Below are 26,551 nucleotides of genomic sequence, written 5' to 3'. Positions count from 1 at the left end.
TGGGACTCGTGTTTGATGCCCGGCTCACATGGGTTCCTCATGTTACTCAGCTGAAGCAAAAATGCTGGCGACACCTCAACGCCCTCCGCTGCCTTAGCCACACGTCTTGGGGTGCAGATCGCTGCATGCTGCTGCGGTTGTACAGGGCCCTTGTGCAGTCCCGGCTTGATTATGGGAGCCTGGCCTATGGGTCTGCGTCCCCCTCAGTGTTGAAGTTGTTAGACCCCATACACCACTGTGGGGTTCGGCTTGCAACTGGCAGTTTTCGCACCAGCCCCGTGGATAGTCTACTGGTGGAGGCCGGGGTTCCCCCGCTGCGGATTCGCCGCCATCGTCTGCTCGCCGACTATGCTGTCCACGTTCATTGCTCGCCAGACCATCCCAATCGTCGCCTGCTTTTCCCTGCTATGGTCCTCCATCTGCCCGAACGGCGACCCAGGTCTGGGCTTTCCGTAGCTGTCTGTGTCCAGTCCCTGCTGTCAGAACTGGGGTCATTCCCTCTTCTGCCTCCCTTCCGGGTCCGTACACCTACGCCTCCCTGGTGTTTGTCCCGGCCGTCCGGCCGTCCGTCCGTCTGGATTTGGCACAGGGACCTAAGGACTCGGTTCCGCCTGTGGCCCTCCGTTGCCGTTTTCTTGCGCTCCTCGCCTCATTTCCGGGCTGTGAGCCTGTTTACACTGATGGTTCCCTGGTTGATGGTCGCACTGCCTACGCTTTTGCTCACGCTGCCCATGTTGAACGGCGCTCCTTGCCAGCTGGCTGTAGTGTTTTTACTGCAGAGCTGGTGGCCATCTTGCGCGCTCTTGAGCATATGCGTTCCTGCTCAGGTGCGTCCATCGTCATCTGCAGTGACTCCCTGAGCAGCCTCCAGGCCATCGACCGCTGCTATCCCTCTTCTCCTCTGGTGTCCTCTATTCGGGAGTCTGTTTCCACCATTACCCACTCTGGTCGTTCGGTGGTTTTTGTTTGGACGCCAGGTCACGTTGGCATCCCGGGGAACGAACGTGTTGACAGGCTGGCCAAAGGGGCGATCGACGCCCCAGCTTTGGAGATCGGCCTTACGGCTCGCGACCAGCAGCTGGTGTTGCGCCGTAAGGTGCTTGGGATGTGGGCTGCTGAGTGGCGTGGCATGACAGCCCCGAATAAACTGCGGGCTGTCAAGGAGACAACCGCTGTGTGGCGTTCCTCCCTGCGGGCTTCTCGCAGGGACTCGGTGGTCCTGTGTCGGCTGCGCATCGGCCATACGTACCTGACGCACGGCCATCTGTTGCGTCAGGAGGATCCCCCCCTGTGTCGGTGTGGGTCCCGGCTGACGGTCGGCCACATTTTGCTGGAGTGTCCTCGACTGCGCACACTCCGGCAATCTTTTAATCTCCCGGGCACTTTGGCTTTGGTTTTATCCGACGATGCCTCCATGGCTGATGACGTTTTAAATTTTATCCGTGGTAGTCCGTTTTATGGTTCGATTTAGGGAGGTCCTGCACCTTTCCCTTTCTGTGTCTTTTGTCCTTGTGTCTGTTGCTGTTCTGGTGTGCCGTGAGATGGTTGACTCTTTCCCTTTTTTGTTCTCGTGGTCAGTCAACCAGTCTCCGGCCATCTTCCTTTCTTCTGTTTCTTTCTGTCTGGTGTTCCTCTGTCCTGTTCTTGTATGTGGTGTTTGTTGCTGCATTTGTGTTCTTTTAGCGCCTGGGGGGACGTCTCCTCCCCCTTTGGTTTTTACCTGCTCCGTCGATTTTCGGCTCGCCTGATTTTGGAATGGGGGACTGATGACCTTCGCTGTTTAGTCCTCCTTAAACATCCCAACAACCACCACCACCACAAGATGTTTCACTGCATGACAGAATGGCGATGTACTTCCAACGTGATGGATGTCCGGCACATAGCTCGCGTGCGGTTGAAGCGGTATTGAATAGCATATTTCATGACAGGTGGATTGGTCGTCGAAGCACCATACCATGGCCCGCACGTTCACCGGAACTGACGTCCCGGGATTTCTTTCTGTGGGGAAAGTTGAAGGATATTTGCTATCGTGATCCACCGACAACGCCTGACAACATGCGTCAGCGCATTGTCAATGCATGTGCGAACATTACGGAAGGCGAACTACTCGCTGTTGAGAGGAATGTCGTTACACGTATTGCCAAATGCATTGAGGTTGACGGACATCATTTTGAGCATTTATTGCATTTATGTGGTATTTAAGGTAATCACGCTGTAACAGCATGCATTCTGAGAAATGATAAGTTCACAAAGGTACATGTATCACATTGGAACAACCTAAATAAAATGTTCAAACGTACCTATGTTCTGTATTTTAATTTAAAAAACCTACCTGTTACCAACTGTTCGTCTAAAATTGTGAGCCATATGTTTGTGACTATTACAGCACCATCTATCATAAAGCGAAAAAAGTGGTCAACTAAAACATTCGTATTTCTTTACGTACTACATGAATATGCAATAAAAATGGATGTTTCTATTTTAAAAAATGCAGTTGATATCCGTTTGACATATGGCAGCGCCATCTAGCGGGCCAACTATAGCGCCATCTGGTTTCCCCCTTCAAGCTAGACAAGTTTCGTTCTTTGTAGTTTTTTCGTTTGACGCTTATTTCGTGAGATATTTGGCCCGGTCACTATCAATGGACCACCCAAACTGACAGAGTTTTTTTTTTAATCCAAATATGCCATTAACCTAACAAATACTATTCTTTCTAGGATCTTTGACAAAATGAGAAGAAGGCTAACTGGTCTGTAATTATCTGGGAACATGTGATCACCTTTTTTGAATAGTGGTAGTACTCTGGAAATCTTCATTCTGTGTGGGAAGATTCCTTTTTCGAGACATGAGTTGACTAAGTGGCAGAGGGGTTTAGCAATTTCCCAAGTAGTTAGCTTCAAAATTTTATTTGACAGGCCATTTATGTCTGTGGATGCTTTTCTTTTTAGTTTCTCTGTTATTTTTCTTATCTCTTATTCAGTTGCCGGATACAGGTAACATGAGTTACTGGGTGACTTTTGTTTATTCTCAACTAGTTTTTGGGCTTGCAGAGAATCACTATTGTTACCCTTTGTAAGTTGTTGGAAGATGCTGTTAAAATATTGGTTGAAAGTGTTGCTAATGATTATTGGATCTTCTGTTACAACAACATTGATTTTTAGGCTTAAGCTTTTATTGTTATTTCCTGATGACTTTCCTGTTTCTCTGTTTATTATCTTCCAAGTACTTCTGACTTTGTTGGGAGCTTCTGTAATAACATTTCCATTGCACAGTTTTTTTACAGTTATTAAAGTTTTATTGTAAATTTTTTTATAGGCTCTATAATATTCAACAAAATAAATAAGTCTATCTGGAGCTTTCCAAAGTACATGAAGTAGTTTCAACTTTGACAGGATGCTAATAGACCTTTTGTTAGCCTTGGCAGATTTCCTCACTTTTTCTTTATTAGTTTAGTTTTGGTTGGCAAACACTCTTCAATTATTTTTAAATATGTATCTAGGAAACTGTTATATTTATCATTAACACTATTAGCTAAGTATATTTCTGGCCACTTTTCATTATGTAGTTGTATCTTTAGGTCTGTTATGTTAGAACTTCTCATGTGTCTATAAGGGATAATGCTGAGTGAATCTAATTTCCCTACTTCTTTTATTATTACGGTGAGTTGTGATCCGATGTTTCTTCTATAAGGCAATTATATCTGCCAGACTGAATATTTGTAATTATGTAATCAACGACAGTCTGAGTGTTCATACTTATTCTCGTATATTTTTTAATTGTGCTAGTTAAACCATACATTATAAATAAGCTCTCTAGTTCCGTTTTATATTTTGATTCAGATAGGGAGTCAATATTCAAATCTCTGCATAAAATTAACTTGTTCTTCGATGGTACTTTTCCATTTAGAGATTACATTTATTGTTGCAACTCAGGTATCCCTGATGCAGTTCATCTATCCCTAAAATTTTATACTTTTTGTGCACTTTACAGTGTCTGTTTCCACATATTCAAGGTAAAAATTTATATAATGTGGCTGTGATGCCATAGCAGACTGTCACTTCCCTGTTTCACTAATCGTAGACTGGCTCGGATGGAAGAAAACATTATACGAATCATTTTGAAAGTCACCATTTTGTTCATATAGTTCAAAAAGAGTGTAATCGTAGAATGGCTCCATTATCAAAGCGAACACAATGTGCCAAAGTACATGTGTTAAAATTGTAGCTGCTGCTATTCGTTGAAGGGTCAGCACTGTAGTGGTTTTAATGGGGTCATGCAGACTGGACTGAGCCCTTTTGAGGTCAAATGAGCTATTTGACTGGGAAGTAACAGCTCCAGTCACGAAAACTGACAAAGGTATGTAGAGAGGGGTGCTGTCCACATGCCTCTCCATACCCACATCTAGTGGCTGAGGATGACGACATGGCGGTCAGTCAGTACCATTGAGTCTTCGAAGGCCTGTTCGGAGTGAGTTCCGTTCGGAATGCTCACAGAATACTAATAAATGCAGTTAACACATACTTTATTACTGAAAAAGTATGTACAACAGAAACATGTGTGCACAATACAACTGCTCATAGTGAAATGAGTGGGCTAGTGTGTCAGAGATGCTTATTTATGTAATATTTTATGTCATAAGTAGTGAAGTCCCCATGTATTGAATACCATGTTACAACAATAAAGGTTATGTACACATGGTAATTGTATTGTACTTCTACATACATCATTGTGAAATTCACATTAAAAACGAATAAAACATTGACAATAAGTGGAAGTTTAATGTAGGCATTGTCAATGAGATAATATCTTATAGAACTGAACTACGAAAGAACAATATGGAATGATAATAATAAGTAAACAGGCACACACCCATTCACATGTTGTTAATCATGCGCAACTCAAGAACATCCTGAAGAAGCCTGTTTAGAGAACTAGATAAACTAACTACTTCTCAATATATTTACTCCTTAATGAAGTTTGTCATTAAAAATTATCACTTTTTCGAACCAACAGCTCAGTTCATGGAATCAGTATTAGAAATGAGAATAATCTTCACAAGGATTTAAAGTCACTTACTCTTGTACAAAAAGGTGTGCATTATTCAGGAACACACAGTTAAAGTACAATCTAACTTCTGCAGTAATGTGTTCATTGGTTCATTGTATGTAAGTATTGTAGTTGTTCTATTATATGTTTACCACATTATAAATAAAGGAACATTTTTATTAAATTTTAAATTCAGTGCATTAGTGCAATCTTAGTAAATGTTTGTTGTAAAATGATCCTTACATATAATGCTCATAAAAAAGACAATCATTCCGCTTGGGACCTGTGGAAGGTACATTAGCTTATTTGTTTTGGTTGCAAATATTTATTGTTTTTCTGATAGGTTCTACATCCTGGAGGACCAACTCACTGTAGATCAATTGGAATGAAAGTAAATCTGATCTAATCTAAAAAAGCTTTGGGATTAACATGAATTATACTATGCAGTTAGTATAAGATTTTAGAAATTTTATTAAAGATTTTCAAAGAACTTTAGTGCCAAATACAGTTACTGTATCAAATTTATCTTCCTGTTTCAAGTAATGACTACTGTGGTTTTATGATCGTAGGTTATAGGAAACATGATCAACAAAAAAAGGGGAAGTTCCATTGAACAGACTTTCAGTGAATTGATATAAAAAAATTCGGAAAGAGTAATTGAGAAGCTACATTTAACACAATGTTCTTTAACTTAGCTGATATATGTATTACAGTAGACATTATGAATTTACTGGCATATTGTCTTTCTCTAACATTCTTCCTCAGGATCTCAGTGGTGCTTTCTTGTTAAATAATCCATTGTGGTAGATTTATTATGCTGACATGTTGCTAGATTGCCATTATGTATGTGTTGAGTCGTGTACTTTCTCAAAGCACTGCAAGTGTACGCAGCTGTATTTATACATACTGCAACCCTCACTTTCCACTACACACTACTACTGCTCATCTCTTGTATCAACAAAATAACCTCAAATAACCAGTGCAGTTTTCTTTGAGACATTAACAGAATTGTTTTTATGTATATTTTGTTTCATACTATACATTCTGTTGGTTGCATGTTATTTGAGCCTTTAAGAAAATATATCATAAAAGTAATAAATTTACAACGTTGCACAGAAAATAATATAAAAGCCTCTACACAAGTAGTTCCCTTGACCACTACCTGATGGCACTACATTTACACAATGTTTGTGTATACATTGAGATACTTAAAAACTGAATTATTTAGCAAATTGATAAATCAAAGAAAGAAAATTATGTTGTGCCTTCATCTCTTCAATGTACGTATGGTTAATGTGTGTTCATGTCTTGAATATACTACATCATTACAACTCACAGAGGCAGTCCTTTGCAGCACTCTTCCTCTGTGTTGTTCATCTGTCTGGAATGCTTACTGCCTGAGATTGATGACGTAGACTGAGAAGTATCGAGAAAGAGCTGTGGATGTTTCATCACCAATCATTTAATGAGCGCTAGTGTGTCACAGAGGTGCTTATTCAATGTAGATGACACAGCATCGTGTGTCATTGAGAGACTACTTTCAAAATCTGGTATGTTTCAAGAAGGGTAAAGCTATGTTACCCCCCCCCCCCCCCACACACACACACACACCTTACAAAATTTTACAAAATTACCATGATATTAAATATTAGAGAAATGAGTTCGAAATTCACAAAAGCTTAGCAGCAATAATTCTGCCTATGCACAATTTGTGAATGGAATTAGAGAGGACCTATTACGGTAAGGTAGTTTGCAGAATAAAATTGAAGCTGTAGATGTAGAAGTGTGTATATGCATGTAGAGTAATTTGTCACTTCATTATAAGAATCCCCTGACATCTAATATTTGCATACCTTTCCTAGTTTTTTATGCAACCCAACTACGCTATCTGATCAAAGGTATCTGGACACACCTGCGGCAGGTGAAATTTACAGCTAGATATCACAAGAGGCAAATATGTCAGTATAAAAGGAGGCAGGGATTATTGTTTTATCAGTAAAGGTGCAGTAACAGCAGAATGGGTTGATACAAAGAGCTCAGTGACTTCAAACATGGGATAGCCATGTGAGTAAGAAGTCCATCAGGAACATTGCAACCCTGCTGTCCAAGTAGACTGTTTGTGATAATATTGTGAAGTGGAAACACCAAGTAACAATCACAGCTAAACCAAGACCTGTCAGACCTCGTGTGATGACAGACAAGGATTGATGAGCATTGCAAAGGGTGATTGTAAAAAATCACCTGAAATCAGCAGAAGAAATCACTAGTACTTCCAGTAGTCGAGCTAGCACAATGTGTGCAAAGTTGATAAGAATGGGGTACAGTAATTCAGCAGCTGTTCATAAGCCACTTATTTCTGTAGCCACTACTAAGCAACGCTTGAAGTGGTGTGTAGAGTGATACCACTGGACATTAAATGACTGGAAATGAGTGATTTGGAGTGACGAATCACACTATACCATGTGGCAATCTGATGGAATGGTTTAGGTTTTGCCAATGTCTGGAGAACATTATATGCCATTATGTGTAGTGCCAACAGTGAAGTATGGCGGAGGTGATATTACAATACAGGGTCGTTTTTTGTAGATAGTGTGTGAGTCCTTTATTGTGCCTAAGAAAACACTACATGCGAAAAGGTAGGAACACATTTTATAGCATTTTGTACTGAGCATAATAAAGGAATAGTTGGAGATGATGACTGATTTTATCAGCATGAATGTGCACCCTGTCATAAAGCAGTGTCTGTGAGGCAATGGTTTTTGGAAAATATCATTCCTGAAATGAACTGACCTACCTGAAGTCCTGACCTGAGGTTAATGGCACGTCTTTGGGATGAGTTGGAACATCAACTTTGTTTTCAACCGCAGGGTCACTACCTTATGTGGTTTTGGCTCTTGAGAAGGAATAGGCTGCCATTCCTCTACAGATATTCAGACACCTCAATGAAAGCATCCCTAACAGAATCAATCCACCGTTAAATGTGAGTGATAAGAACACCCCATATAAATGTTTACTAATAAGTTTCCACATACTTTTCACCAGATAGCGTACTTTACCAAACCATTTTTAGAGAATATATATTTGGATATTTGACATAGTCTTTTGTCTTTCAGCAGCTGAGCGGCAGTGGATATCAGACCACCAACATGCCCCCCATGCGTAGTGTGGCCATTGGTACTGAGGATGAATATTTCCATTCAGCAAGAAGAACGAGGGATGGCCAAGAAAGCAGTGGTAATGCAGAACCTATGGTAGCCAGATTGCGTGTGCGGACACCACATGACATTAGTGATATGAGTAGTGCAGGAGTTTCCCCAGTGGTTCAGGTGCCTCTACAACAGTCAGACCCCTTTAATGGACATATAACTGAAGTGTCATCACTGCCACACAGATCAGACAGTGTTCAGGGTATTGATAGTATTCATGCAATTGGAGCTACAGAACAGTCACCATCGAGCAGTACAGTACTGCGTTTGTCTGCAAGTGGTACTGCAGTTCAACAAGAGGAGTTAGGGAGGAGTGCCTCAAGACAGTCGGAGCCTGTGGCTCACACATCATCCCCGGGAGAGGCCTGTGTAACACAAGACCCCACATCAGATTGTGCCCCAGCGGAAGACACAGATGTAGTGTGCCTGTCAGTCAAGTCTTCACCAACTGTGGTGCAAAGTGGTCCCTCAACATCCCGGCCATCATGTGAGGTAAGTATAGTGTTGACTCATTGCTGCATCAACTCTTATGCAGCAAGATTCTGGAAATCTTACGCTTAAGGTGTACCTTCCAACAAACCCATTGAACATCAAGAACCATACTGACGTAAGTTGTTACTGCTGCAAAAGAATGAAGAAGAATGCATCTGACAATATGTAACTACTGTAAAGAATGAAACAAGTCACCTGCTTAAGATCATGAACAAGTTGAGTCCCACAAAGTTACTGCATATTTTTATGAGTGTAACACTAGCAACCTAACACTTGTGTTGTTGCTCTTGTGTTGTGGTCTTCAGCCCAGAGACTGGTTTGATGCAGCTTTCCATGCTACTCTATCTTGTGCAAGCTTCATCTCCCAGTACCTACTGCAACCTACATCCTTCTGAATCTGCTTAGTGTATTCATCTCTTGCTCTCTCTACGATTTTTACCCTCCACGCTGCCATCCAATACTAAATTGGTGATCCCTTGATGCCTCAGAACATGTCCTACCAACTGACCCATCCAATTTTCATCCAGAGCGCTATGAGAGTTCACTCATTTGCTCGGAATGGGAGACCAACAAGTGTCTGCCACCTTTGGCCAGTTGGCAATGACAGACTCGAGGTGCACACCCTACAGTCCTTACCAAATGATTTTACAGAAACTATTTGGTAAAAAAATCATTTTTGCTTTACCTGTAGCTTTATGTGTCAGGTTTGTGATGATGTGCTCATCATTTTGTTAAAAGTCATAGTTATTGTGATATTTACGTGGAAGTAAGGCACTGCGTGAAATTCAAAAAAGTTTTCAATGCAAAATGGGGGTCATTATGATTTTGCATTTGGCACATGTTACATAATATGTTGCTATGTATGAAATTTTGCTAACATATTGAAATTTTCTTTAGACTTGGGTGGAGGTCTCTATCTGTCACCAATCTTGCGAAAACTGATCTGACGTAACACACGCCTGTGATTGCGCTGCGCCAGCGATAAAGTCAAGATGACATATCCACATCATTCCACATATTTCATAAATAGTTTGAGATATCAGTTAGAGGTTTTGGCGAATGATAGCATGCAAAGAGGGGAATACCTAAGTATTTTGCTACTAACTACAGAATTTTTCAATGAAAGAATGTAATTGTTAAGGGCCATCGAAAGCTGGTGAAATGAGAGATGCTATGGGGTTTGGAACTACATTAGTGAAGAACTGCACAACTTTTACTCAAAATTCACCACTCATGGTGCTTCTTTGAAAGAAGAATGGTTAACAACTCAGGCAAAAATAAATTACTACACTCGACCTTGGGTGCGGGGTCAACCTCAGTGTAGGCAGTACCTGGGGCGGCCACTCAAAATGGTATTTATCAGATGAAAGGGAGTATCAGTGCCACCACATACGACAATATCAACATGGAACTAACAAAATGTTTTATCAAATTACAAAGTGCTTGGATTGAATAAATGATGTAAACAGAAGCTATCAGTAGCTGTGGTCCAGTTCACACTGTTTTTTCATTACATTACATGGTATTTATCAGATGAAAGGGAGTATCAGTGCCACCACATACGACAATATCAACATGGAACTAACAAAATGTTTTATCAAATTACAAAGTGCTTGGATTGAATAAATGATGTAAACAGAAGCTATCAGTAGCTGTGGTCCAGTTCACACTGTTTTTTCATTACAGTGCATAGCTTATGTTTGTGATGCCATTCTGAATGCACTGTCACGTATGTGAAATGGTCCCAGACATAGCAACATGGGATAAGAGATCTGTTCAAAAAATTTCGAAACTTTGTCCGCAAAATTTTTCTACCCTTTCCTTGTACTTATTGTGCATGGTCTCCTTCGAAATACTCTCCTCCTTAATTGATACACTGTTCCCAATGCTGATTCCTCCTCCGGAAGCAGTGTACCCTATTGCCAAGGCAGATTCCTCTTCCGGAAGCAGTCTAGGTACACCTCTTGCAGGATCGTGCGAAGTGCCGTCTATGAATTTTCTTTTATCTTGTCTATCGTTGTAAAGCTTTGTCCTTTCAGTGAGGTGTTCAACTTCGGAAATTAAAAAGAAGTCTGCAGGGGCCAGGTCTGGAGAGTACAGAGAATGAGGCAGCACAGTGATTTTATTTTCTGTGCAATAGTCAAGCATCAACAGCAATGACTGTACGGTTGCATTATTGTAATACAAGAGCGATGAATCGTCTCGCCACATTTCTGGCCGTTTCCTTCTCACATTTCCCCGCAGGTATCACAACACATCTCGGTAGTACCATCAATTAACAGTTTGTCCCTGTGGTACGAATTCGAGATGAACTAATCCTTCAAAGCAAAAACAAAAAGTATCAGTATGGTTTTGACATTTGACCTGACCTGACAAGCCTTTTTTGGTCTTGGAGAATCTTTCCCAATCCATTGTGGAGACTAAACCTTGCATAACTGTAGACCCACGTCTCATCACCAGTTACAATTCTCTTAAAGAACATCTCATTATCATTTGCACGATCCAAAAGCTCGTCACAGATTGAGCTGTGGGACGAACTTGGCAGCAACACGATGCATTCCAAAATGCTGTGTTAGGATTTTATGACATGATCCAGGTGAAAAGTTACTTTTTTCTGCAACGCTTTGGACAGTCAGTGTTCGATTGGCATGCACAATTTTGTTGACGTGTCGATGAGCAGTAGATGTCAAAGGGCGTCCTGAACGAGTTGTCTTTAACTTCCATCCAACCATTTTTAAAACGTTTGAACCATTCATAACACAAGTATGGCCAAAGCACTTATTGCTGTTGGCTTCTGGCATCATTTGGTGTGTGTCTGTAAAGTTTTTCTTGGGTTGCACACAAAATTTAATGCAGATACATTTCTCCTCTAACTCTGCCATCTCGGAATTCTCAATCTGTGCAACATTGTTCTACCCATTACAGCAGTGAACAATAACTTAACAGCCATACAACAGTGGAACTTCTGGCAGTTACACATTAAACACCGACATGTGCACAGATGCCATCCGCATTTTGCTCCAACGCACCATTGGTGCGAAATGATGAATGTTCCAGAATTTTTTGAACAGACCTTGTAAAAGAAGCCAACTTTTATGAGTTTTTCTTGGTGTTGCTTAATAACCAATGACCATGACTAACCTTATACGTGCTGTATTGAAGCCGAGCGACTCCTATATAGATTAGGATGTATACACATCATATGTTGAACTACGCAATGATGTTGCATCAGGAGATGACCACAGACATTTGCGTTCAGTACAGGCTACAAGTACCACAAAAAGACAGATCAGGGTGCAACGTTTGGGTCCACACAGGCAGCTGTACTAGATAACATACCCACTTTCTACATATGTGAGAAGGACAACTAACACTTCACAAATTGTAGGTCAAGAGGGATCTCATATAGGTAAGAAACAAGATATACAATACATATTATCAGTTTCTGTTAACGAAAGACACAACCTCTTCAGATTCCAGAGGGGGTAGCTAATCAGTTACAAATTCTAGTCTAAGTTTGTTGTCAGCAAATTATGGTAATACATACTCCAACAAGCACTCTTTGTTTGTTACACCTGATGGGAATACTTAAAGCTGCTATTTGATTGTATTGAGAGAGAAAAGGGGAGGATTTGAAATTCAAGGAGCACACTTATGCTTTACCCTCTGTGGTGAATCAATGTTTTCAGCTGTGTGCTTGTGGAACATTCCCAAACTGTAGAGCAGATTCTGGACACGTGCAGTACAGATACACATTGAGGTATACAGACTGTGAGAGCAGTGGTGGCTGATAACATCATTCAGGGACGAAATCTGGTAATATTTTGCACCTGCTGTGTCATCAGGGACCATTGGGAAATGTTTTCTTGCGGCAGGAATAAGAATGTGCAAATATTCCCAGGCTACCACTGACACCAGGACACTGCCAATCATGGCCAATCTGGCATCCTGAAAGTGTTGGCTGGAGAGTAGAAAGGCACTGAGAGTAAGTTCTGTGTATATGTGATTGATTTATATATACGTGTATGGCATAGGCCTGATGAACTGCCTATTCTGTTGTGCATTCGCCCATGACACCTGTCCCGTCCTCGGCTTCCAGTGGGGGAGGGGGCAGTGACATCAGTTACAACTTGGGGCTACATTTGGTGTTTCTACATGGTAAAGTAACCAGTGCCTGCTACATTGCACAGGCTGTTATGGTCATGCTACTGCAGTTTCTTCAACATAAAGGCAATGTGCTTTTTTCCCAGGGCAGTGCATGTCTACATATGGCTGCTGTGAAGCATGGTGGTGTACAATTTCCCTGGCTGGTGAGATCACCAGACCTTACACCATTTGGACACTTGTGGAACATGATGAAGTGGGAACTTACTCATTATCCAGAATCTGCAAGAAACATGGCAGAATTGCAATAAAAGGTGCAAGATGCTTTGGACAGTCTATTGCTGGATGCCATTCAGCACCTGTATGATCATCTGCATTCGAGAGTAGTACATGCTTGCTTTGTTGATGGAAGGGGGGGCGGGGACTGGGAAAGCGTGGTTCATCTGTAAAGGAGATTGCATATAGGACATTAGTGTGACGTATTCTTGAGTCCTGTAAGTGTTTGGGATCTGTACAAGGGCGGATTAAAGGAAGACATCAAAGCAATTCAGAAGTGACCTGTTAAATTCGTTGCTGGTGGGTATGAGCAACACACACGTTTTGGACATGCTTCAGGAAATCAAATGGAAATCCCTCAAGGGAAGGTGAAATTTTTTTTCAAAGAACGCTATTGGGAAAATTTAGAGAATTACCATTTGAAGCTGGCTGCAGAATGATTCTGCTGTCTCCAGCATACATTGCGCATAAGGACCAGATAGATATGATATAAGAAATTGGGGCTTATATGGGGGCATGTAGATTTTTGTTTTTCCCTTGCTGCATTTGCGAGTGGAACACAAAAGGAAATGACCAGTAGTGGTATCGGGTACCCTGCACCGCTTGCCGTACGGTGGATTGCAGAGAATCTATGTAGATGTAAACTGTTTGGACACCCTTTATGATGCACATGTGTTTCACTTGGTCTGAATTTATCATATACTCTTACAATTAGAAACTACCTGTCGCCTCACTTGTCAGTAGAATGATCTTATTCGTGAAGATTTTACAATTTTTTCAACAGAGTATGTTCTCCAAGAAAATTAAAAAACTGGGTGATGCACATGTGTTCTCCTGGGGAAGACTTGTGCCATGGTTCAGGAGCCAAAGGATGTAAAATTCACCACAAAAAATTGAGTGTAATTTGTGGTAGCTATAAGCATAAGCAGTAACCTGTCTCTATCATGGCCAGCCATGGCAGAGCCATCAGATGTGCAAACTTATGTACACTAGACATACATCAAAGAAATTTGAGAGTGAAACACATTTATACTTATTTGCAAGTCGTTTCACAACACTCAAAAACATCACAAATACGTATGATGAAAAAAAAAATGTATGACAGTAATGGTTCACAGCATTTGAATACGAAACCTATTAATATTCGAAAGAATACTGAACACAGTGCCTCTAAAGTAGCTGTAATCAGTTACTAAACTTCTTACACACACGTACCTCGGTGGACCAGGTAGGTGCGGAGGTATTGTGCACTGCCACTCCGTTCTTGCAATTGGTTCAGGCATTTTTGTCACTGCTAGCTTCCATTCACTACAGGGGCATGTTATTCCAGCCAAGATGCTTCACACATTAGCTTTTAGATGTAACCTTCGTTTTTAAGCAGCATTATATATTTCACAGAAATGTAGGTTGCTATGATGTGGTACAAATTGAACTGTATTGATGAAATGAAAATGCACGCTTTATATGGGTATAAGTGCATGCTGCATGGTCTAGCATTGTCACATAAATGTAGTTGTTCAGTAGTTTTTTAAACTTTACAAATGATATCAAAAAGCCAATTTTTCTTCTCTCCGTGTGAAAATGGGCAGTGGACAGTTTCTACACATGCTGTCATGTAAATATCACATGATGGGTTTTCTAATGAGACAACTTAATGGGTTGGATGCAGCAAAGCAATTCAGAGGTATCTGGAGATTCTTTTGCAAACCATTAACGGGAAATTTTATAGAAATTACATTTGTGACAGACTGCGCAGCATATACCTAGCATAAGGACCTTGAGGGCAGGAGAAATCGGGGATAATATGGAAGCACATAGCTGGTTGCCCATCATTAAAGTATCATTACTTGATCACAAGGAATGTTTATTAAGAGATTACATGACAATTATGTAAAACTTTCAAAATTGTTTAACAAGCAAACAGGATCCTAATTTCATCTCTTCGTTCAGACATGATAGTGGAGGAATGTAGTAGTTTGACTCCACCGATGATGCCTAGAGAAATGTGTACATAGTTTACAACTAAACCAAATATAACGGAAGATTGTTTTAGGATTTTGGTGCAGCTCTTCACAGTAGTGCATTTGCTGCAGTTAATTCCCCATAGTTCATATAGTTCATCTATACACGACAGTTCATCTACAAACGACATTACATGTACACATGTCAGTAATATCCTACATCCAGTAGTTCACAGTTAACATAACGGATAGTGAGAGTGTCATGATTGCATGTGTTAGGCCATCATTACAGTGAATTACACCCCAATGTAGCATGACTCAATCCTCGTGCCACAGACACTCATTCTGCTGGAAGACAAAACACAGTTTGTTATACTGGACTACCAATGTCCCACATCTCAAATGCACATAAACAACTGATATGAATATCAATCAATTCAAAGGGTTTTCTAAATAATTTCTGATTAATTATATAGATGCTTGTGCAGGAAAATGTGCTGTAATAGTTCTTAAAGGTGTGTGGTTGATATGGCAGAGTTGGTAGAGTACTTACAGTTCTTGTAATAGTGCATTCATTTCATAATGTCATACAGTATAGTAAATGGTGCATTCAGTAAGGTAGTAGAAGTAGATTAATATTATGTATCCAAACAGGTTCCCAGCTAGATACAAGTAGTAGTAGTAGTAGTAGTAGTAGTAGAAGTAGTAGTGAAGTCATGCCATACTGCCTCTGGCACCATATCTGCATACTTTGTGACAGATGACAGTATTATTCTTTAATTAATACTCATTTTGCTGTAGGTATGCCTTGGTGTGATGGGAATTTGTTACTGATATAGACCAAATATAAATTCTAATCATCCTTCCTATAAATGGAAAGTGATCCAAAGTCCAGGCTAGCATGTTATTTTAAGTGATTTTTAGTTGAGTACTCACCTAAATTGTGTTTTACTTTATACGTAAGGTGTCTAACATTTACAGTGGATTTCTAAATTGTTGCTAGAGGAATCTGGAGGTGTGAGTGATGTAAAACGAGTTTCTAATAGATTGGTGGGATAGTGGGACTTCTGCAAGCAAGATCACGTGTTTCCATAGGGTCTCTAAATCATTTTCTGGTGAACGCTGGTATGATTCCTCCAACTGGCATAATTTCTCCAACAAGGGTGCATGTGCAGAAGGTGCACATGTATGTGTGGTATAGACATGTGATGATGGTTCCACAGGATTTCTGACTCATTTCCAATTAATACCAATGTGTCTCCTTTCCCAAAGTAGACTTTTGCCGACAAAGGTTGTCAGTGGTTACGATAGTGAGGATTGGCTGTTACAACCTACACTAACTCCAGATGACCGATTCTTCCAGATTCCTAAGGATATTTTTACACAACTGCCGTAAATCGTGGGTACAGAGCTAATGTCCACTAAAGTTATGGATGTGTTCAGATAAAACAAATTTGGTGACTATGACATCAACGTGTTTCCCCTCAAAAAGATGCAAGACCATTTGACCCTTATACTACATGCAGTTATATAGGAGCTTGTGCAGAAAGCCTTTTGCTGATCCCAATAGCAAGAGTGAGGACATGTGATGGGAAATGATTACCCATATAGGCTTTGGGGAGGGGGGGGGGGGGGGTGGCAGGATTTCTAAAAGTCCGCTAGATTGAAGGGCATTGAAATATAATCAACTGTAGTGAGAAATTGAAATGTTTCCAATAATCTTTAAACTTAGAGTTGTTCAAAACTGTGGAGAATTTAGTGTCATGGAGGGTACTATGAAGTATTTGTGACAAATTTCAGACCTTGAGTATTTTATAGTGATGGTAAAGTTGGAAATGTTTGTACTGCACAGTGGAGTACTATATAACACTCCACCCCACACACTTACATGGTACAGCAAAACTGTAACAAATCGCCCTGAAACAGTTACAGAGTAGACATATATATTGCTATGTTTTACTTGACGAAGTCTCATGTCACAATAACCTGCCAACGTCACGTACAGTTCCTCATTTTTTATTTACATTGTGAAGGCAGTGTGAGACATCACAGAAAGAAGACGCACACATACCACCAAAAACATAAGCAGAGTGGTGAATGACCACATTTTCTTCTATGATGAAGATTGCTGATTAATATGCAACAAATTTCATGACATCACAGTTTACTAAGGACCCTAATCCAGCCATGCCTAACATTAAAAAAATGTCCAGTGAGTTTTTGTTGAAATCTCCATGAAATATCCCCAAGAAGCAGCCATTTCTGCTGAAAAAAGAAGAGTTGAAGCCAAGTCTTTTTGGAAAAAGCATTTAAACCAACTACTCAATCATTTCAGGGTGTGATTCAAGGAGGACAGCTATTCAGAAAGATGACAGTGATGATGATGATGATGGTATCATTGAAATGCATAAAACCATATGGGAAAAAACCATACACATCAGGCATGCAGCGTATACGTTTTAACCAAGCACATGATAAAAAGACAGGGATAGAGAACTTGAAAGAATGCCAGATTTACTGAATCCATTATTCTTAAATGCTTAAAAATTCAATAAGCATTGATCAAAAGACATAGAAATCTATGGTGAAATATTATTTATGACAGAGGAATATAACACGGCCAATGGAGTAGGAGCAAAGAGCCTCAACACTGCAAAATGCAAAAACATTACTAATCCAACATTAGAAGGTGTATATGGCAGTGTCATGATTGACATTTAGAATTAGAAAAGTAATAAATCTCACAACACATCTACTATGACTGTAGTAATTCACACTGTACTAAACCTCGGCCACTATGGCCAGGATGCGTGGCTCATTCAAGTAGTTCACCATTCAGAAGCTTGAGGCACTTCCATCTGAGGCTGCCAACCATGGATGGTGCCTCAGTTACCTGCAGCAGGAAGCCAGTGGCTTCTGGGCCATGAATATCCTGTACACTGTTTTGCATTGGCTCCAGCTGGCCTCTCTTGTACATGCTACTGCGCATGTCACACTGTGACTCAGATAAAGGTTGCTGGTTTTCCTTAACCATGTTTCTAGTTGTGTTCAGAGTTACAACAGTGAAAACTACAGTGAAATTTGTGGCTGTGCAGTTCTAGGCGCTTCAGTCTGGAACCGCGTGACCGCTACAGTCGCAGGTTCGAATCCTGCCTTGGGCATGGATGTGTGTGATGTCCTTACGTTAGTTAGGTTTAAGTAGTTCTAAGTTCTAGGGGACTAATGACCACAGATGTCAAGTCCCATAGTGCTCAGAGCCATGTTTGAACTACAGTAAAATACTTGGACAATTACTAACTGCGCTCAATATTGACCACCACTCGGCATACATCTCACTGGAATGAAATCATTTCAGAGCTTTGAGGAAGACATGTTATTGACTAATTAAGGAGACAGTTGTTAAAGAGCTTAACAAAAAATGCACAGGACATCCCAGTGTAAGCATGTTATAATATGAGGTATAGATTACTTGCAGCATGTGTATTCACTAGCTATGATGCAGTATTCTTTGGGGAATAAAGGTTCCAAATATATTGTAATGATCATTTTGAAAATCCATTTGATCAGAGATTTTAGCCACCATAATATTGTCCCTAATCAGTTCTGTAATAAACATAAGCATATATAAACTATCGTGCTAAGGAATGTGATGTTTTAAATATAATTTATGCTACTAGTCTCTGTAACAATAATGTCAGGGTTCACCTTGGCTTCATCCCAAATGTCGAGAGGTATTAAACACTTTAGGGCAGGACATTTTGATGCATTGAACCATCACAGAGTTAAAGTTGTCCCGTGAGACAAGTAACCAACTGCACTCACTGCGAGAATAGGTCGACTGAAAAATGAAAGTATGGCCAGGTGAACCATACGACTTGTACGTGGAATGAGGGCTACAACCCTCTCTGCTAGTAGCGCCCTTATGTATGGGGATGCAGTACCCAGTGTACCACTAGATTATGCAGTGTGTGGGGTGTTATTCTGAACACCATACCCAGACTATCTGGTGTGTGGTGCATACATCAGATGCAGTGTCCACTCTATGTACTGTGTTGCGTTGTATTTGGATGCCATATCTGACAAAATTCAACGCCTAATCTACACTTGTGCATCCAGATGCAATATCTGTCATGGTGCAGAATGGTGTGACAGTTTTCAGGGGCAGCGCTCATCCCACAGACAACTAGTGTGGTTTATCTGACTTTCACTTGTCCATATTTTAATTTTTGAGCTGAATTGTTCTTTCAGGAAGAGCAGGCACTTTCTGGTCGCTTGTGTCGTAGGACAAATTTAACTCTGTTGTAGTTTTATTACAGTTTGGGGACAAATTGTTACCGTTTTTCTGTAACATGTGGATGTATGGTGTAAAGTGTTACGTAATCACAACTGTGCAGCACACAGATTTCTCAATTTCGCCGCCATTTCACACGTCATATAAAATATTCAGAGTCAAAACTTTGTCAGAAATACAGGGTGCAGCAGAACCGACTGAGAGGTTTCTATCGATTACCGCTGGGGCTGTGATCTGAGTAGGCAGTTGCACGTGGTCTGCCTTTGTTCAGTTGTTGACCCCATTTAAGTAGCCAACATGGTCTGGACCTGTGCACATTGTGGTTTTGCTGTTCACGCTTATTATGAAAACAACGGACCTGTGATCACTACACAACGAGCTTTTCACGACAGTTCAACATACCAAGCAACAGTGCCGTTCCTAATGCAAACACAATTCGGTCTTGGGTTAAGCAGTTGGAGGAAACTGGTAGCATACTAAGAATAGATACACACGGCCGACACAGATCCATCAGAACGCCAGAAAATGTGCTGCAGATGAGAACGGCAGTTCAACAATCGCCACAACGTTCTACTCGAGGACATGCTGTTGCATTGGGGATTTCAGACCGCAGTTTCAGAAGGATTCTGCAATGTGATTTGAAGTTCCATCCTTTCAAAATAATGATTGCTCAAGGATTACGCCCAGCAGACTATGCCAACTGCCAAAGTCTGTGTGTGCAAATGCTTGCTCAGATCCCTCCGAATGCAGCATTCTTCATTAGTGACGAGGCACATTTTCATCTTAGTGGGCGCGTGAACGAGCAAAATTTTCGCTGCTGGGCTGAAAATACCCCACGAATTTTTCATGAAAAACCGCAACATTCTCCTAAAGTGACAGTGTGGTGTGCAATATCACAATTTGGCGGGGCCCTTACTTTTTTTTACGAGGAAGGAGTGACCGTGACAGTGAATTCCAAACATTATGTTTCAATATTGCAAAATTTTCTGCAACACAGAATGGACGAGATTGTTGAAGAACTGGAGTGGGGGGAACTAGTGGTACCAACAGGATGGAGCTACTGCTCACACAGCTCAGATTTCATTTAATATTTTGAGAGAAATGTTTCCGGGACACCTTGGCTCTTTGACGGGTGATGTCAGGTGGCCTGCACGGTCACCAGATTTGAGCATTTGTGACTACTTTCTTTGGGGACATCTGAAGGAAGGGTTTTCAAAATCCGCCCTCACACCCTACCAGAGTTAAAAGAGTGGATTATTGACTAAGTGAATGCCATACCCCGCGATATGTGTGAAAAAGATTCTCAAAACTTCAGGTATGTCTACAACAATGTATTGATGCTAACTGCCGCCATCTTGAGGACATTATTTTTAAAACTAAATGAATGTAAAATGGTATATTGTACTAATTTAGAAAATAAAAACATTTTTCCTTTGTACATCCAGATTTACTTTGCTCCCTTAAAACTGCTTAGTCAGTTCTGCTGCACCCTGTATTTCAGAACAGTCTTCGTAAAACCAAACTACTCACATCCTTGAAAACTCTTAAGTTTGACAGTTATTAGGAATATATCTGGAGACATGCATGATACACACCGTAGTATCTTACAATAGATTTATTCACGACCAGTTTCTGTCATAGACCATCTTTACAGTGGAAGAATATTTATTGTGACAACTTCACGTCATACATGCTATTTAACCAGAAAAGTGTACCCCATTGCTGACATGAAAACGCCATAAAATGATACCTAATGCCATAAGTAGAAAACGTTGAAAAGATTTAACAGCTGTAAGGCACAGCACCAATGTTCAGACACAACCTGATTTTATATTGTGTTGACAGTCACCTGAAGAAAAAAAAGGGAAAAAAATCAGAAATATTTCAAAGCCTGACTGTAGTCACACACATTTCAATGTCCTACACCTAGCTGGTTGTAGAATCCCCCCCCCCCCCCTACTACCACCACCACCCCCTGTCATCTATACAACTCTTCATCCATGGTCGTTTAACACATCTCCTGGGATCAGACAAGGCTTGCTGCACAAGTACCTTTATAATTGCATGTAGGGTATCAAGTTTCATTGGTTAGAGGGGCAAACACATTGATATCATACTCACCAAATTTATTTTGTCTGAACACGTCTAGAACTTTACTGGATGTTAGCTCTGCAGCCACAATTTACGAGAATTGTGTAAACTTATGATTTCGGATACTCATAGAAATCTGGAAGAATTTGTCATGTGGAGTTCACTGTAAGTCACAACACCAGACTCCATCTGAAATGACCATTAACAACCTTTGTCACCAAGAGACTTACTACACAATCACATTGTTCAAAGAGGCACATCTGTATTCTTCAGAAATGAGTTAGAAATCCTGTGGAAACATGAGATGTCTATACCACACTTATTGATGCATATCAAACACTTCCTGCACAAGTGTCCTTGTTGAAAAAAATGCTATTAGCATTCATCAGAAAATGATATAGGAATACTATGGAAGAGTATAAACTAGCAAATAAAGTCCCACAACCCCACGAATCAATTACAGACATGGGAACATGTCACATATCTCTCCCATATTCGGAGACATCTGCTGTCATAATTTAGAAATCTGCTGGAAATGTTAGAAGGCTTACATATAATATAAAACACTTACAATTCATGTGAAAAATCACTTCATGCTATGCTAGTCTGAACATTGGATCACTTTCTGTTTATAGGAAGGATGCTCGGAGTGTGATATTTTGTCTACATCTTTAGCAAATTATCATCACACCAAGCTGTATCTACCTCAAAGTCACTATTATTACTTCTGTTACTGTACATAGGTGGGAACCTGCTGGGTCCCTAACATCAGTCTGCTTCTGCTATTACCGAATTCACCATGGGATCTGTCCTCAGGGGCTCAGAATTCATTTGTCGGGTACGGGCTTGGCGGCCCCAGGGTTCCTGAGCTGGGGACTGGTAAGCCCCGCCAGTCCCGTCACTGTAAGCTCTGGGGATGCTTCAGCATCCTCTGTACGGTGTGGCAGTGGAAAGTTGTGTCAGGTAATAGTGATCTTGCCTTGATCGCCCGGAACCCAAGGATGATAGAAAAATCCACTCAGCCTCAAGGTGTGCTACATGCTGATGAGATGTATGGCTGTTGAGGTGGAACAGTCGTTAGCAGGCAGCCTATGAGGAGCCTGCTGCATCTCAGTTGTATAAGGCTTCCCTAGGCATGTGGTGCTCTGTCCAGATGGATTTTTATTCCCCTGGTTGGTCATGGGACTAAGATGGAACCCTCGAAATTCTCCTCCTGCTCCTTCTCATCCTTCTCCCAGAGGAAAGTGTGGGCATGCTGGTAGGTACTAACATCCAATATGATAAGAGGGCTCATGGGGCCAGTCCTCCTGACCCAGGAGTAAAGTCTAAAAGTTTTGGGTCTAGTAATAAACCACATGCTGGCAGTCAATGCATTTTTAATAGTAAAAAGGAAAGAGGGCTGCTTTGAGAAAGTTTCACCTTTCTATATTAAAAAACGGTTAGGAGTCATTTCTGGCAGTTTAAAATTAGTTAAGTGATTGTGCAATGGGACATTGCTGGTGGAAACATCTAGTTACCAAGTTAAGAACCTTTTGAAAGCACAGTGCCGTGGGAAATACGCCATCGATACTAAGCTTCACACCAACTTGAATTACAGCAAAGGGGTTGTGACATGCAGGGGTCTAGTAGACATTCCCAATGAGAAACTGAAATATGAGTGGGTCTCAGAAGGTGAATTTGATGTGCAGAATATTATGAAGAGGGTGGATGGGGATGCCTCTACCCTGCCGCTTAAAAGCACGAAACTTGCTCAGCCTGTTAAGGCACGTTTCCTTTGCTTAAGTGTGAGGCCTTAAGTCCCAACCAAGTGTGCTGTTTCAAATGCTAATGCCTTGAGCGTACTACTCTTGGGTGTCACAGAGAAGCTACTTGTGGCAAATGTGGCATGGCCCCCCGAGGGTGTCCCATGTTCATCTCCGTTGAAGTGTTTGAATTGCTCTGGGGCTCACCCTGTCTGGAGTCAGGACTGCAGCGTGTATCTGGAAGAACAGAAGATACAAGAGCTTAAGACTACAAAGTACATTCCATATAATGAGGCTAAGATGTATAAAGCCATGCTGCCTCCAATGATGGCTAGACAGCCATTACAAAAAGCCAATGCTGTTACACAAAGGTGGTTTCTAGTGTCAGCACTAAAACCTGCGTTTGTCCACACACTTCTGCTGCTGTAGTTATTTCAAAGCTGTCCCCCCCCCCCCCCCCCCCCACAGAACTTCAGAAAAGCCATGTTTTGCCGACGTTGTGGAGTTCCATTCTCCTCCTAAGGTTCAGTCTGGAAAGCCATCCGGTGCAGTCACAAGCACAGCTGTGGTTGTGGCTCCAAAGTCCACGCAAGGTAAAAAATTGAAGGCAAAATGATCACTTCAGATGGAGTTGGTAAGTAAATAGTACGATGATATCGAAGTCGTCATCCAGTGACGTCTCTCTCAATTCATCTTTAGATACGATGGACCTCAATGTCATACTGGGGCAATCATCTGTCTCCAAGACTGAGCCAGCACCCATTGTGGGCTCCACTCCATGGCAGAAAGTCGGGATGAAAGTGCTGCTACCCCAAAGGTAGATTACTCCAGTCTTACAGTGGAACATCAGTGAATTCACGATGCATCTGGAGGAACTAAAACTGCTTGCACAGGAACAGCCCTGTGCTTGTGTTCGCATGAAACACGTTTTAAGGTGCCTGATCCTACTATCGTAAGTGACTGTACACTCTGTCACAAGGATGACCTGACTGGGGAAAGGGCCAAAGGAGGAGTCGCTGTTTTGGTCAATAATGCTCACCACTCCACTGCTCTCCCCCTAACTATGGCCTGTAAGTGGTTGCAGTTGCAGTTATATCCGTTAGAGAATCACAGTTTGTTCACAATGTATACCTCCACACTATGAGATAGACTCTGAGACTCTAAATGCTCTTACAGAACAACTCCCTGACCATCTGACCATTCCTTCTACTGGGAGACCTCAGTGACCATCAAAGAAGTGTGATTCGATCTCTACTTGCCCTCAGAGTGAGGTTTTGGAGAGACTAATGACGTCTCATAAGCTATGCATTCATACCACAGGCGCACGCACTCATTTCTGTGGTGCTGCGGAGTCATTCTAAGCCACCAACCTCTCATTTCACTGTCCAGCTCTTTTAGCCTCTGTTCAATGGGAAGTCAGTGACAAACTTCATTCCAGTGATTACTTCCCATTCTGCATTTACCTACTAGAAGGGGGATTGCTTGAACAGAAGCCAAAAAAATGGCAGGGCTAACTGGATGCTGTTCAGCTAACTGGCTGTGTTTGAACAATGTGACAGCGTCCATGAATGGGTGGACCACATTACGCAAGAGATTCATCATACTGCTGACTTACCCATCCCAAAGTCTTCAGATCATCTTAGGAGGGCGACCTGTACCTTGGTGGACTGATGAGTGTCGTTCAACAGTCTGGGACAGGCGTGTGGCTCTTTAAATGCCGCCAAACAGCAGCCAACCTTACAGCCTTCCAAATTGCAAGAACACAGAGTTAACGAAAGCAAGAAAAGTCATGGCAAGTGTTCCTGGGCTCCATCAACCATTCCACTTGTTCTTCAAAAGTATTCGAAGCCATCAGGATGATTTCTGGTGAACACAGCCGTTTACTAATAGCATAAGTACTGAACAGACAATGCCTGGAGATATTGCTCAGATGGTGCCAAAAGATTTTCAAGCGACTACTGATGCTGCCAGCCAGGATCCATCGTTTTACCACTACTGTGCGACTGCAGAGAGGGAGAAGCTGGACCTAAGAGCTCACAATTCTGAGTCTTTCAGGTGCCCTCTCTCTGTGTTAGAGATGGAATGTGCCCTGTCTTGAGGCTCATGATACTGCATCTGGCCACGATCAAATCTGGTATTGCGTGCTTCAACATTCACTAGCAGTGTCAAAGGAAATCCTCTTCAAATGTTTTGATCTTATATGACAGACACGTAACTTTCCCAACTCATGGACAGAGATAATTCTGATATCTCTCCTCAAACTAGGCAAGGACCACACATGTCCCAGTAATTGAGCGTCGCCTTAACAAGCAGTGTAAGAAGGACCCTGGAGTGTATGGTTAACTGTAGTCTTTTCTGGTTGTTTAAGTCCAGACAACTCCTTAGCCGTCCCCCTTAGGGGCTCAGCATTTGTTTGTTGAGTACAGGCTTGGCAATCCGGGGTTCCTGAGCTGTGGACTGGTAAGTGCCAACAGTCCTCTGTCACTGTAAGCTCTGGTCATACTTCAACAACAACCGTGCGGTGCAGTGGTGGAATGTTGCGCATTTCGGAGAACGGGGGTCTTGGCTTCACCGCCTGGACTGCGAGGAAGGTACCCACCTCTACAAAAAAAAAACCTCAAGGTGTGCTACATGCTGAGGAGGTGAATGGCTGTTGAGGTGAAACAGTCTTTAGCGAGCAACCTCTGGGGTACCTGCCGCACCCCAGTTGAATCAGACTTGCTCAGGCATGCAGGGCTCTGCCTGGGTTGACGGTTGTTTCCCTAGTGTCTCGTGGGATCCTTATGGAACTGTTTCATGAAACTACTACTCCTGACAGGATGGGTGTACTGTCAGGCAACACCTACACCCACTCCTCAAAGAGAGCTCGGTTGGTCAGTCCTCCCGAAAAGAAGTCTCCGAGTAATAGTAACAGGGCATTAGTGTGCCATAACACTTTGATTGTAATCAAGTGAAACTGGGGAAGCTTTAAGATGATGCCCCCTTTCTATATTAACAAGGCATTGGAAGGTATTGCTGGGTCTCTGAAAAGTGTCAAACGACTACGTAATGGAACACTGTTGGTTGAAACTGCTAATTCCACCCAAATATCTAAGCTTCTGGGATGTAAGGCCTTAGGTGACTACCCAGTCGAGGCTGAATTGCATAACACTCTTAACTATAGTAAGGACGTGGTTACCTGCTCTGATATAATGGAAATTGACCCCGCGGATTTGCATGAAGAGTGGAAGAATGTGGGCATCACAGAGATGCAGAATTATATGAGGAGAGTCAGTGGCAAATTGGAGAAATTGGCAACGTTTATTCTAATGTTTAGTACTACCGAATTACCGGAACATATCC

The 26,551-nt window shown here is 41.7% G+C and overlaps 1 protein-coding gene across 1 annotated transcript in view; it reads left to right on the top strand.

Annotated features, from left to right (window-relative positions):
• The window catches only part of LOC124776698 (mucin-12-like), a 321,070-nt gene that overhangs the window by 155,193 nt on the left and 139,326 nt on the right, over positions 1–26,551 (top strand). The window contains exon 3 of the mRNA XM_047251803.1: positions 8,160–8,744. Coding sequence (XP_047107759.1) covers positions 8,160–8,744 — 585 coding nt within the window. The remainder of the gene's footprint in view (positions 1–8,159; positions 8,745–26,551) is intronic.

Source organism: Schistocerca piceifrons, chromosome 2, assembly GCF_021461385.2.
Source record: "Schistocerca piceifrons isolate TAMUIC-IGC-003096 chromosome 2, iqSchPice1.1, whole genome shotgun sequence".
NCBI lineage: Eukaryota > Metazoa > Arthropoda > Insecta > Orthoptera > Acrididae > Schistocerca > Schistocerca piceifrons.
Note: the sequence above shows the minus strand (reverse complement) of the source record. Positions and strands in the feature narration are given on the sequence as shown.